Raw genomic sequence first — 14,740 nt, 5'->3', positions numbered from 1 at the left:
GTATGCTATCTTTTTGCAACTTATAAGAACTCCCAAACCCTTCTATGCTGCAGTTTTATGCAGTCTTTCTCCATTTAAATAATATTCACCTCTTCCATTCTTCCTGCCAAAGTGCATAACATTACATGTCCCAACACTATATTCCTTTTGCCAGTTTTTTTTTCTCCTCACTCAGCCTGTCTGTATCCATCTACAGTATCTTTCTATTACTTAGCAAATCCTCTTTCCATGCTAATATATTATCAACTAACCATGTGTTATGATGTTGTGAAGAAACCTTATCAAATACCTTCTGGAAATCCAAATACATTACAACTACTGGTTCCCTTTTAACGTTCCCCTTGTTAATTTCTTTTGTGAAGTTGTGTCAAGTATTTGTGAATTGGAAGGCAGGATGTTGGAATTTGTGTGTATAGTGGTAAGGTGGAAAGAGTGCATGGTCCCTTTAAAAAATGATATATTTCTTAAGCTTGGAGATCTAAAAAAAAATGCTTGCGAGCAGCAACAGACACAGGGTCCCTGAAATTGAAACATTTGTATCAAAAGGCTATATGTTTAGCAACCCAGGCAGTAGTTTTGTTTTGTTGTTAAGGCAACCAGTTTGAAAATCAGCCCATTAATTTAAACCAAGCACTTAGAGACAAAAAAAATTAAATGTTAAAATCTGATGATTTTGACAACCTAGGACCAATCCTGTTATAATAAATTGATAGGTCATCAAGGTTATAAAAGAAGAAGGTATTTGAAAATTGGTGTGAAAGCAACTCCCATCTGTTACAGTTAACGACCAGCAGCGCTAAAGAGAAAAATCACTGGCTGACACAGAATTTTCTAAGCTCTGAGTAATCATCACCCAACTAAAGGTACAGTGACATTCTTTATACTCTGATACAAGAATTTGATAGAGAAAGGCATTCTTGACTGAAGAACAGCAGGGAAGGCACAGACCATTCCAAAATACGTATCCTGGCTGTAATTTCAAGAGACTAAGTTTGAAGTACTATTTTTGTTATTTTGGTTGATGTAAGTGGAACTTGGATTTATTGGAACAGCATACCAATAGAATTTTGTTTTATTTGGTAATTGCCAGTAGTTGATGGAGATTTGTTCGGTTTGTTAGTAGTTATGTTAATTTGTTCAGAGTTCGATAAATAAATTGTTGCTTGTAGATTATAGAATGACTGTCAGGAGTTCATTTCATTTAACTTTGCCTTTATAACAGATTGGGGGAGTGAGAGGCAGGTTATACTACTACTCACGCTTCTTTTAATAGATTATAGGGCGAGATGAGCTTCTCTTGGTGTTTTGGTTTTAGTTACTGGGATGGGGAGATAGGGGTCGACCTCTGCTTTATAATATATTGAGAGCTTGAACCCAGGATCTAGCCAGTTCATGTACAGGATCTGAACAGATCTGAACGAATTTGAACAGATTTGGGGTACAGAAGGTCCCAGCAGATTTAAACAGACTTGGAGTTTACTGCCCTGGATCTTTAGATAAAAATTAGGTGCGAAATTTAAAAAATCTGTTTAATTTTGGTTTCTTGTCATTGCTGAAGTCAGAAGTGTAGGAAATGGCTCTTGACATTGCTGATGAGGTTCTGGGGTTTGAATATGCTTCCTAAGTTTGCCAAGGAAGTTTAGAAAGACAGAGGAAGGATATATTGAAAGATATGACCAATGGGATAGAATTGGGTTTAACTAGTAATTAGAGGAAAACTGAAATTGTAACGGAGTTGGTCAAGCTTTCAGGGATATCAGAGAAACAGGTAACTGCAGTGAAGTTAGAAGAAACTGAAAATTAGAAGTTGAATTAGAAGATTTAAAAAAAGAAAGCAGAGGCAGGGCAGAAGAGAAAGAAAAGGAACTGAAATGGTTTGAATTACGGTTACAAGCAGAGGAAAGACAAAAAGAAAAAGAGAAGAAAGGGAGAAAGAAAAGAGTTTCAACTTTGGAAGTTGCAAATTAGACAGGAAAGTCAGTTTAAAAGGATGGTGATGAAGGTAGAAGATTGACTGACTTATTGAGGAGAAGAGTAATGATGAGCAAACCCATTGTAGCCAAAGACCTGGTTGGGATGTATACAAATATGTCAAAACATTACCAAAATTCAATGAGAAAGATGTAGAAGTATTTTTCAATTCTTATGAGAAATTGGCTGAACAGATGGTTTGGCCAGAGACTATGTGGGTAATGTTAATTTGGACCAAGACTGTCAGGAGTTCCTTTCATTTAACTTGCCCTTTATGACAGATTGAGGGAATGAGAGGCGCGTTTATACCACTTTTCACACTTCTAACAGATTATAGGGCAAGGTGAGCCTCTCTGGGTGTCTTAGTTTTAGTTATCAGAGCCGGGGTGGGGAGTCAGTCTCCATTTTGTAACACTTCCCCAAAGAATTCTAATGTATTTTCGCATGATTTCTCTTTCATCAAGGAGTGGTGACTCTGTTTTATTCTGCCCTGTATTTCTAAAGGCTCTGATACAATAGATTCTATCATTTTCCCAATGACAGATGCTAATCTAACTGTTCTACAGTTACCTGTTTTAAGTGTCCCTCCCTTTTTGAATAAGAGTTTGTTAGCAGATTCCCAGCCCTCTGAGACTTTTCCAGAATCTAAGAATTACTGCCAATGTATTCCCTATCTCTGTAGCTAGTTGCTTTACTATCCTAGGATGCACCCCATCAAGTCGAGAGACTTATTGGCCTTTAGCTCCATTATTTTTTCTAGTACATTTTCATCTACGTTTATTTCCTCCTTTATCGACCCTAAATTATTTAGTGTTAGTTTTTTCATTTCTCCTCATTTCCTGGCTCCCCATTATTATTTCCTCACCTCATTTACTAGCGTGCAGGTGTTCACTTTGGCCTCTCTTTTTCTAAATTTATAGAAGTGCTTGCTATCTTTTTTCATATAAATTACTTCCTTGTTTCCCTTCAAAGCTTATTTTCTTACTTTTTTGGTATTTTGCCTTTTATGTCGATTTGATGCATGGTTGTTTTCTTTCCCCCCTTCCTAAAACCTTCCTGTCTCATTGAGATATATCTTTTTTGTGTGTCTTGTACTATTTTCTTAAACGTCTGCCATTGTTCGTCAGCCATTATAGTGACAGACTAATAAATCTCGGACAGTTAGGGTACAGCAGCCCCCCATTTATCCCAATTTTGTGCATCTTCAAGCTGTTAAAAGAAACATAATCAATCCACTTTAGATTTTCCTAACAGCTTCAAGGAATCATTGTCATTGACAGCATTCCACTGGACTGGAACAAAGCTGGACCCAATCAACAAAAAGTGTGTTAGTCTTGGATCAATAAACAGTGAAAGAATTTTCAAAAAATTACACAGTAATCCAAAAGTGACTTAAGATGATAATTGAAAAGGAAAACTTACAAGGCAATGGGGAGACGTTAAAGAAGCAGGACTAGTAACTCTTCCAATGATAGTGGGCCTAATGATGACTCCATGTGCTGAATGTTTCGGTGGCCATACATTTTAAGTATTAGGAGTGGAGAAGTACCTGTACAACGATAGTGCAATACAAACAGCGATCATGGATTTAGAAGGGAAAAGGTCTGCCTAAACAGTAAAAACTTAATGAGTCGAAGTTACCCTCAGACTCAGGCACAATCTGATAAGCACATCATTGACATGTATCCGCAGCAGCCAGTGTCTGGCACTCTGCAGACTGTGGCTGCTGAGGTCCGTGCAAAAGACCCTGCCTCTATTCGCGACCAGAAGTGACATCCTCAATCAGCAGTGACAGGTATGGTGTCATCAGGCAGGTCTGCCAGAGGCCGTCAGCAGACTGGCATAAAAGAGAGATAAGTTCTTGCATGTTTTCACTGCACTGACTCGGGCATGCCAATATCTGGCTTTCTCCATTTTAAAAAGTTGGTAGGCAGCCTGGAGACCCAAGCTTAGCAGAACACTTGATGACTGCTGGATGTATACTTGCACTTAATCACTTCAACTGTGGCTGTTCAGCATCAATGACAAGAGAAGAGAAGGGTAAGGGATCTTGACTTCACTCTGGTTGCATCTTTTGCTCAGGAAGAGGATGGTACCAGCTAACACTCAAAGTGAGGAGGAGCAACACACTAGCACAACACTCTGGAGGTGGCCTGCTTTCAGCTGTAATGCCAAGAGCGCGGAGTTATTGAAGGGATATATGAATGCTCAGATCCTGAACTGAAAGTTCAAGCTTAATGTTCTGCTCTCATACAGTGTGACATGTAGACCTGCCAAGGAATTGGTCTCCTGGTCATGATAAGGAGCCTGGAGATATTTGATCTTGCCAAATGCTGAATGAACAGGCAAAATGTCTGTGCCCTGTTGGGAGTTGGCTTTGCTGGGAAGCTACCATGAAATGTGGCCCATCCCTCAAGAAGCAAAAACCTCTCCTTACAGATTAATTTTTCTACGAGAGGCTATGGTAGCTACCCTATCTCCTGTTACTTGCTACAGATAATTTTAACCAATCTATTCAGCTCCTGGAGCAAGTGGAACTTGAACTCGGGCCTTCTGTCTCGGAGGTATGAATACAACCACTGCACCACAAGATCTATCATTACTTACTATAGATATTTTACAATCAATCTGTTTAAAGATATTATTACATACTTCTGGAGTAAGTGGGTCTTGAAGCCAGGTCTTCTGACCCAAAGGTAGAGACATTACCATGTGCTACAAGAGGCAGTTACTTGCTGTAGATTATCATCATCCATTGAGATTACCTGATTCAACCTTTAAGTTCCTTCTTACTATAAAATTGGTTGAACTTACAAGGAGGCAATCCATGGACACAGCTTAACGCTCATGATCGCTTGAGGCTATAATTTGTTATTTGCGTTCCTTGATACTTATTGACTTCCGGAAGAAATGTCATTTGAAGGTTGATGCATAGCATTGCTTAATCAGTCAAGGCACAATTACTGTATTTGCCCCTTGCTGGGCTGCATAATTTTGCAAATTCTGCCTCATAGGGTAGAAGCACTAACTTACACCTTTCACTTTGCATGTGATCCCAGCCATTTTGTGCACTTGTGCAGTTGATGTTCAGTCTGATATGGTAAGGTTCTACCTGTGCCCATGAGTTTCTTGCAAGCTCTGCATGTGACCCACCGGTTTCCTCCAAATCTTCACTTCCCCTTTTATAATATTGTCCCTGTGGCTCCAATATTTCATCAAACCACCACCCCACCATGTCCTTTTACACCATTGTTAATGACATTGACTTAGCACCATGCTGTGCAGTGACTTGTTCGCTTCCTGTCTCTTTGAAATATTTATTCCTGGATGCTCCCCACCACCACAAGCACCCTGCTCCTCATTTACTTTGAAAGAACAAACTGAACCACAGAGGCTGTCTGCTTACTAAGTTAGTGCTAAAGATCGGTGCACTCAAAATCAGGCTAAAACCATAGAAGAGGTGTCTGGTTCCATGTCAGTGCTAAAATTCTGCTTGGGTACATAAGTTTCCTGATTCTGTCAGTACAAACTGACTTGCCACAATCATGGAAGTCTTGGCTGCCATCACCTCAGAAAACACGCTTGAAGTCTTGAAATTTTATCTAAGATGGATTGAGAGCAAGCATAATATTTTGAGGCTGATGCTTCGCCAATGCTGAGTTGCAAGGATGAATGGCCGGCAGAGTATGACCATTAACCAAGGAGGTGTCTACGTAAGTGAAGCAATTCTATGTAAGGAGAGGCTAGATGACTGACAGAGTGATTTTGTGAGCTGCAATGTCCAGGTTTTCCCAGTCAACTATTTTATGCTATCATGTTTCTCATTGCAAAGAATAAAATTGGAAATGCAGTCTTAATATCATAGTTGTCCTAATAGTGAGAATGTGAATACATTGAAATAAGCTTCTTGCCACCTGACAGAGAGATCCTAAACTTGCTATCTAAGGCTTCAGTATTTAGTTGGACAAAATGTTCTCTATGATGAGAATTGGATTTTTGGACTCTTGGCTGATTTAAGTCATTATGCTCATGATCATCTTGACACCTCAGAAAGGGGAAAATCCCATCCTTGGTTATGAGTAGATAAAAAAGAATGGAACCAGATTTGGAACTGCCCATGAGGACATTGCAGGTACACTACATGGTAGATGCAATGGTTTACCTGAATGTTTTGAAAAGTTCTAATATTTTACATGAAATATTTCTGACTAATCTAAAAGCCTGCAGAATTCAGAATAGAATAGGGTGCTGGAGACAAAATTAGATCAAACATACCAGTCACAAAAACCTCAAAGGAAGTAATATCAGGTTAGAAGAGGTGCTGAGTGGAATTCCAACCTGCCTGTGCTTTTTCTAATCAACACATTAAATATACTTGTAAACTTGTCAAGACTAAAATAGGAAGAATCTTAGCAATTTGAGGTTGTATTTAATGATTTTTAATTCTGCAAGTGACAAGCAAGTAACAAATGAACTGTGAACATTTGTCAGATGTGAATTATTGTTCATTGAGTGAATTATTGTGCAACATAAGCTTTGCAGGGAACCTTTTGAAAGGTACCTGGGAGTAATGTGGAACAACATTAGTATAGTTAATACCCTTTTGGAATACATTAGCAGGCATTAAAATGAAATGAGGAAAGTTATGTTAGGACTTGATACGGACCCTAAATTATCTGAAAGACAATATTCATCTATAATTCTCACCACAAAAGAGATCAAGATACAATGGAGAAACAGGGTAGGAAAGGGCAACAGGGGAATTGTCTATAAAAGGGATGATTTAGGACAAAGATTATAGGTGCCTTATTATTATTGTTTTATGGCATGTAGACCAGCATCAATTGTCAGTCCCTAATTGCCCTCAAAGGTGATACGGTGCTTTCTGAAAACACTGCAGGTGCAAGGATTGAGAGATAGGGAGATTAATTGCAGATTTTGTCCATTTCTGTTGGATGAATGCTGCGAAAGTGTGCCCAGAGCAGTGTGCACACAGGCAGTTGATTTTATGTTTGAGTCCTTTGTTTTTGGCAAGTGTCCAAATTAACATTGATTCTTTTCAGATTCATTTGTATGTCTATTAGAGGGTCCCTGGATGTGCAGAATACACGAGGCCTCATATTCTCACTGGTAGAATCAAGGAGATTGAAAATCTTTGTAACAGATCCTTTGTCACAAACCTTAGAGTATAGCCTTGAAGAAGGAGATATGAGATGTCAGTGTAATTATACTACCACCATTGGTGAGCTAGTATGACTATGGAGTTTCAATCCTTCAGGTTTTAGTTATTGAAGATTTTAAAATTGTAACGTGAACTGTTTTTCCTTCAGAAAATAAAGTCCGGAGAAGACCATAATGGTCTGTTTTGCCTTCTACATTTAGTATGATAGTGGACTTCAATTCCACTTTAACTCTTTCCTTCTCTTCAGACACTGGTTGCCCTGAATATTTCCAGCACTTTCTGTTCAAACTTTGTCATTTTCAAATATTTTGAATCCTGAAATTAAGAACTTTATTTTGCTCTTGGAGTATTCTTTGCCTGGAATTGATTCTTTCTAAAATACTCTGTAACTCTGTTTAAACAGCTTTCTTTTGACACAAATTTGCTTGTGATAATTAAGCATTGCAAATGCATCTCAAAACTTGTTATAAAATTTCTAGAATCAAAGTAAAAATATATGCAATTATACATCTTGCATAAAACTATCGTCTCCAATAGCTTAACATAATACAGACCACTTTAAATATCACAAAGTAGCATCTGTGGAATAAGATCTAATGGACATTGCATCATGGAATATTCAGAAAAATAATTAAAGCTTTCGACTTTTTATTCCTTTTTCTCTTTTGAAGGAGGACTGACATGCTGAAATTGAGTGCTTATAACCATCTTTGGCTGTTTGACCCAAGTGATCTTTATTGGTGAATCTAGTTTGTAGAGGGCACTGCAGTTGGTTAACCCTCTCTCTGTCCATGTATTTTGCAATGGATGCTGATCAAAAGCAAGAATCGTGGGTAGTTTCCCCCGATAACTCCAAGCTGAGATCAGAAACCTCCACAAAAATTTGAAATCAAATGTGGGACCATTTTTCTGCTTAGTTTAATACTGTATTCTATTAAATACTTTTGAAAGTATACTTATTGCTCACAAAATGTAATTAGTCAAGCCTTTATAACTGAGATTTGATTCATTATACTTCACATCTAAGGTGTAGATTACACTGTTGTTATGGAGTCAAAAAATCAATTTAAGGAAGTGTAATAGTAATTGCCGTTTGGTAGGTTTGTTTGCCTTTACTGGCAGCTTTTTAGTGTTCAAACATGTAAGTGTTCAGTTTTCATCCTATTTCTGTGGCTGATATGTGTGTTTTAAAAATGAAGTTAGTTTTGATAAGAGTGTTCCATAAAAGAAGTGATCATTAACTTGTTTTGTCTCTCCTGGTTTATTTCCAGTTTGACAGCTGTGTTTTATGCAGGTACCTGTAGAATGAGGTTTCTTTTGGTAGACTGGAGTTATTCTCTGTAGATCTAGTGTATATCTTGTGATTAACACATCGGCATTGAGTCCTCACTACACTTTCAATAGCAATATCTGGATAATATTCAGATTGTTACTAAAAATAAAAATTAAGTCGTTCTGAGATTTGGGACATCTGAATATGGCGTGAGCCATATTAAGATGTTAATGTGAAAAAGCTGTGATTCCTTTAAGCACTCTGGGAGTGCCTTGCTGATAATGTTGTCTCAGCTCTGTCTTGTTTCTGTATTTATTTTTTGTAAGGGTTTTCAGTAAAGAAAACAAATGGTAAAATTGTGGACTTTTCATGCATTGGATTAGACTTTATTTTTAAATTCCAATCTTTATTTCCTCCATATCAAATCTACGTTTGTGCTCTGGGCAAGCACTTCTGAGAATTTTGTGAACTTCGTAGAAATTGCTTACAGCCCTGATGTGATTTTAATTTGGAAATTAGGGGTTTCCAATCCTTTTCTTCCCATTGCTTTTCAACAGAAAGTGAACAGGGAACAATTTGTTATAAAATAGAAAATACTGGAAGTACTCAGCAGGGTAGACAGAGTCTTTCTTTCCACAGAGTTAACCTTTCTGTTGGGTCGTGAAGGATCATCACAATCTGAATATTAACTGTTTCTCCAGATATCCTGTGAAATCTGCTTGATATTGCCAACATTTTCTGTTTTACTTTGGATTTCCAATATCTGTAGTATTTTACTTTCATAATATGAAAATTCTTGTTTTTATAGACTGTCAAGTGGGCTGAATGTAAGAGTTAGGCCAATAGAAAATACTTACTTTATGTATATAATTTCTGAAACTAGCCCACTGATGAATTTTGCATGCTTTGCACCTTTCAATATAGTCTCTTTGTAGTCATGAACATAGCAAGCTGTTCCACACAGGAGCATTATCAAACAAAATTTGATAATGGGTCATATTAACAAGGTATTAGGACAATGAGAAGTTGATTTTATAAAGGATTGAGTGACACAGCAGGTTACTAGACAAATACCAAATCATACAGCCTGGGCTACTGAAGATGTAGCTGCCAGTGGTGGTGGATCACTTAACATTGGAAATGCACAAAAATCCAGAATTGAAGGAGTATAGAAGTCTTAGAGTGTTGCAGGGCTGGAGGAGGTTTCAGATGTTATAGTTAGAGGGGTTGTGCGAGGTGGTGGCAAAATAGAACTGGGTGACATCAGTATAACATGGGCAGTTTGATGTTTTGTGTTTGCATGACGTCATCAAGGCTCAGCATGTTGCAGAAAAATGGGAAGGATCCAAGGACACAACGTTGGATCTCTGTGACTTTTGGTATAAAGTTCTGAGGGTGATGTCTGTCCTTATCTCTCCCTTCACCCTTCCTGAAATGGTGTGTTATTGGGCCATTTGATCTTGGGGCGTGCCAGCCTTATTCTCCCCAGTTCTTGTCCAATTCCCATATTCTTACAGTTGTGCTGAAAGGTTTGAATATCAGTTCAGAATAGCAGCAGTACCCATAATTTCTCCTCCTAATGTGAGGCCTGAAGCTAATTATAGGTCCCTAATTGAGATGAGTTAACTCAGCAGATTCAAAGATAAAAGTGGCTTTTGTGGTGTGTTCGGTACAGTTACTGACAGGATAAACTCACTGTCACTGAAATGTCACTGAAATGATTTATAGAAGTGTGTAGATACGCTTTCTTGGCCTCCTGTGGAAGTGTAATGAGTCTGTGTTAATAAGGTTTGTGGATAGGAACTGAAAATATTAATACTTCTTAGACCAGGAGCAGAAAAGCACCTGAAACCGATTCAACTATTCAATACAAATTGTTATTTAAAAGCTGTTATTTGTGTTAAAAATGGAGACTCAGTAGATTCATTTAAACTGTCAGAAAATTCAAAGAATACATCAGCATTGATTCAGTAGATAGAGATGATGGTAATGGTCCACACTGTTCTGAGTTTCTGCAAAGTGTAGCTCCAGTATGGTTATTGGCACCTAAACTTAGGTTGAATGAAAGAGCGGTTATAATGTTGCTTTGAAACAAGAATTCTAAAGATGGACTTTGTCATGAAACAAAATTATTAGTTAAAATGTTGCTTTCCCCAATGATCCTGAAGTTTTAACTTACAAATTTCAAAAAGAATAGTGTTGATTCTTCAAATAACACTGAGCCTATCGATGTAAAACTGCTGTTTAATTTCAAAAAGAAACAGTTAGCAATTAGATTTTCATCTTCTTTGACTATCAATAAGCCAGAAGGCTGAACTCTTGACAGATGTGTATTTATATTTCTAGGCCTGTTTTTACTCTTTGACAACTTTATGTAACTTTTTTCAAATTGCAAAGTCTTGATTCTCTTGAAGCCCTTGGTGAAGAAATAATTAGAAATCCTGTATTTAAAGAAGTACTGTTGCAAGAAAGATTATTTGACCACAAATATTTTGCATGTCTCTGTTAGTTTAGATTAGAATATTTTGTGGTTTTGAATGTGTTACTTTTTAAAAGGACATTCATAGAGTCAAAACAGTTTATAAAAGAAAAAGAAAAACAAATTCTGTGTCTGACAACTTGCTTGTGTTACTGAACCTGTTCACATTGATGGGAGGGAGAGAATAAGCAAAGATATGTCCTACTTTCCTAAGATGCACAGAAAGAGGCTAACCAGGAATTGGGATTTCCTCCTCTAAGAGAGGAAAAGACAGAGACCACCCTAGTGCTAACCGACTGTTTCTGAACCATTTAGAGAGTAATAGACAAGTATTCACTTATTTCCTCAGTTGAGGTGTTGCAGCAAAAAAAAGTTTGATTTTTCTAGTACCTGGAACGTAGAAAGATATCTTTGGGCACTGCTGAACCATGAGAGATGTTAGTAGATTGAACGAAAACTTAGCCCAAAAAGTGATTTTGAGGTGGTAAAGGGGAATAGAGAGATAGAGAGTTCCTGTTGGCAAACAGATCAAGAATGAGAGGGCATAAGTTTTAATTTGCCAGACAAAGTAAATGTGATGAAAATAAAAATTTTCAGGTAGCAAGTGGTTCAGTTCTGTAATGTACTGTTTGGATGTGTGGTGGAAGCAGGTTCAATTGAAGCATTCCAGAAGAATTATTTAAGGAGAAACAGTGTGCAGGGTTGGGGAGAAACATTGGAAGAATTACACTAAGTCATGCTGTTCTTTAAAAAAACAAAGAGAATTACAGCACAGGAACAGGCCCTTCGGCTCTCCAAGCCTGCACCGATCCAGATCTTCTGTATAAACCTGTTGCCGATTTTCCAAGGGCCTGTATCCCTCTGCTCCCTGCCTATTCATGTATCTGTCTAGATACGTCTTAAATGACGTTTTTGTGCCTGCCCCTACCGCCTCCGCTGACAATGCGTTCCAGGCACCCACCACCCTCTGCAAAAAGAACTTTCCATGCATAAGAGGTTGCAAACATGATGGGCTGAATGGCTGTCTTCTGCAGCTTTGCAACTCTGTAATAGACAGGCAGAAGGATCTTGGACAAGAATTCTGAAACATTGGACCTGTCTGGCTTTGAACATAACTATCAGAGGAGTTGGTTGGTGATGTGGGAAATTCACAAAAAACTAGGTTAAGAGGAACTGAGAGTTTGAACTATAGTAAGGATCAATTAAGACCATAGGACCATAAGAAATAGGAATGGGAATAGGACATTTGACCCCACAAGACTGCTTTGTCATTAAATAGGATTGTGGTTGATCTGAAACTCCTCACATTCATTTTCTGTCTTTTCTCAATACCCCTTGATTCCCCTGCTGATCAAGAATCTGTCTTAGCTTTAATTATACGTAAGGACTCTGCCCCCACAGCTGTCTGTGGCAAGGAGTTTGAAAGACTCTCAGTCCTCCAGAGAAGTTCCTCTTCATCTCAATCTTAAATTTAAACTTGTAACACTGGAAGACGTTACAGTTTTAGGAAAGGGCTTGGCTATGGAGTGACTGTAAATTTCCTTTTATAAGTTATAAATGAAATGACTGGCACAGATAATGTGGATTTCCATTATTTCATGTAAATGAAGATTGCAGGAATAGCATACTTGAGAGCAAAATTTGCATGTTGCAATCAGACTAGTATAATTTTGTGTGGAGCAGGTATTTATCACAGTGATTGTGATTCTTAAAGAAAAGTGAGCCGTAAAGTATCTAGTATCAGACATTCAAGAAACATAGTCCAATCTATGCCTTTTGAATCAATGAGACTTTCATTGCAGTATAGTTCCTAAAAACAGATTGTTCTGTCTTCGCCTGCAGAACTGAAACAAAAGATTGGAGTTTCTGTAAGTAACCTGAGACATTATTGCTTATTCTTTCACAAGAGTGTATAATGTTGATTTTGATGGTGTGTTTTGTTGATTTTTGTTTTGCTAGTTGTACAATTTTGGAGAAGCTGTATCTATCGTATTCTGGACAGAAGGCTGGAAGCCTGAAAGTTTCTATGATAAGATCAAAAGGAATCGGCAGACAGGAGTACACACATTATGCTTACTTGGTGCGTAATACTTGTACCTTTTGCCCTCAGCGTCACATAGGAAACAGAATAAACATATAATTACTGTGCGTATCATAATATGCTCTGAAAGTTTCACATGTTGATTTGCCAGAAATACTTCCCAACCAACCATAGTTTGATATTGCACCTTCACTTGTAGTGGTTTTCCAAAGTACATTCTGCTTGGCTTTGTCTACAAAATGCAGGTGTGTGAGTGCATTTTAACTTGCTCATCCTTCCTTCAGTGATCCTTTCCTCCTTCCTACTGGCTGTCAAAGTAGAATCCTGTAGAAAATCCATTATTGTAATTATAGGGAAATAAACTGCAAAGGCTCCTGAAAACATAAAAACAGGAATTTAAAAAATCAACAAATGTGCAGTTATTGGCTTTTATTATGTTCTGCCTCAGGGTTTTTTAAAAATTAATCTTACTTTGTTTTGTAATGCCTCTTGAGCTCATTTATTACTTCTGGAATTTAAAATTGCTGCTCAAAATCTCAGAATCCTGGATACTCAGTTGCTAAGGATTATTTTCAGTTACTATGAGACATTGGAACAAAGAGATAGGAACCATCAGAATGACATTCATAAATACAGTAATAGAACTTTGCATTTGGAATGGCCCTCTATCCAAGTAGGTACCAGTTGGAAATGTGCAATACACACAAATGAATCAAAGACCCCATTTGCCTAAAAACTTTGAAAACTGCTGTACATATAGAGTTGGAAGAAGGAAAATCAGCCCTGATATCTTTCGTTTTATTCATTTTTCATTTGTGCTTCACTCTCTCATTGCTGACATTTACCAAAATCAAGCTATTGCAACAATAAGGATTTTCTATGTGGTTTCACAATTTTTCTACAGTTTGCATGTATTTGGTGAAGTATGATACAGAAGAATAAATGCAGCTTTTTCAGATAAATGCAATATTTATTTGACTGTAACTGCATTTTTCTGACTACTCATTGCATGTACTTCCAGATGTTGACGTAGATCTTCCAGTAGGGAGGTAGTTGTTACAGTAACGTAGAATGGAATTACACATCAGGTGCAGTTGGAAGTCCTGATGCAGCTGACTACTTGAGAAGTGCCTGGGAAATTGAAATTGAAGGTCCCAAGCCTCAAATCTGTGTTAGAGTGAGAAACTCCTGAGAGTTCCAATTCACTTACCTTCATAGTTACCCAGGAAAATTAGGGGAATTTTAACTTGCTCAGACTCCGGGCTGATTTTGAAACTGATTCTCCAGACTCACCCAGAACCCCTCCAGTTATCCCTCGCCCCCCAGATCAAACTCCAAACTCCATTCTGACCCTGATAGCGAAAGACTTTCCAGCCACCAATATTAGTAGGACTTGTGGAACAGTCATAGCATCCCTACTTCTGGGCCAGAGGCACTGGTACAAGTCCCTGCTGGCCATGTTCGCCACAATAGGAACACCATTCAGTATAGGAGTCATTCCATCATTTCTCCACTCTGCAAAGGAGAGCAAAGAGCGGGTGTGAAGATGTGCTTATAAACTACTTATGTAGGTATTCAATACAGAATAATTTGTGTGTCATTCCAACGTATATACGAATGGCACAGCTACAAAATAATTCTAATCGGAAACCAGAAATTTCACAGATTGCGAAAATTTTTGAAGCACTTTGTATATAATGCAGAATATTACAATATGGTTTGACATTTACTTACTTTAAAACAAAATAATATTCATCTAGTTTAGAATTCAGCTGAAAAAGATGTAGTTTCTTT

The 14,740-nt window shown here is 37.7% G+C and overlaps 1 protein-coding gene across 1 annotated transcript in view; it reads left to right on the top strand.

Moving 5' to 3' along the window:
* Positions 1-14,740, top strand: part of dph5 (diphthamide biosynthesis 5) — a 59,726-nt gene that overhangs the window by 22,072 nt on the left and 22,914 nt on the right. The window contains exon 4 of the mRNA XM_048538842.2: positions 12,865-12,985. Coding sequence (XP_048394799.2) covers positions 12,865-12,985 — 121 coding nt within the window. The remainder of the gene's footprint in view (positions 1-12,864; positions 12,986-14,740) is intronic.

This window comes from Stegostoma tigrinum, chromosome 8 (genome assembly GCF_030684315.1).
Source record: "Stegostoma tigrinum isolate sSteTig4 chromosome 8, sSteTig4.hap1, whole genome shotgun sequence".
NCBI classification, from domain to species: domain Eukaryota; kingdom Metazoa; phylum Chordata; class Chondrichthyes; order Orectolobiformes; family Stegostomatidae; genus Stegostoma; species Stegostoma tigrinum.
This window is presented reverse-complemented; position numbering and strand designations above follow the sequence as displayed.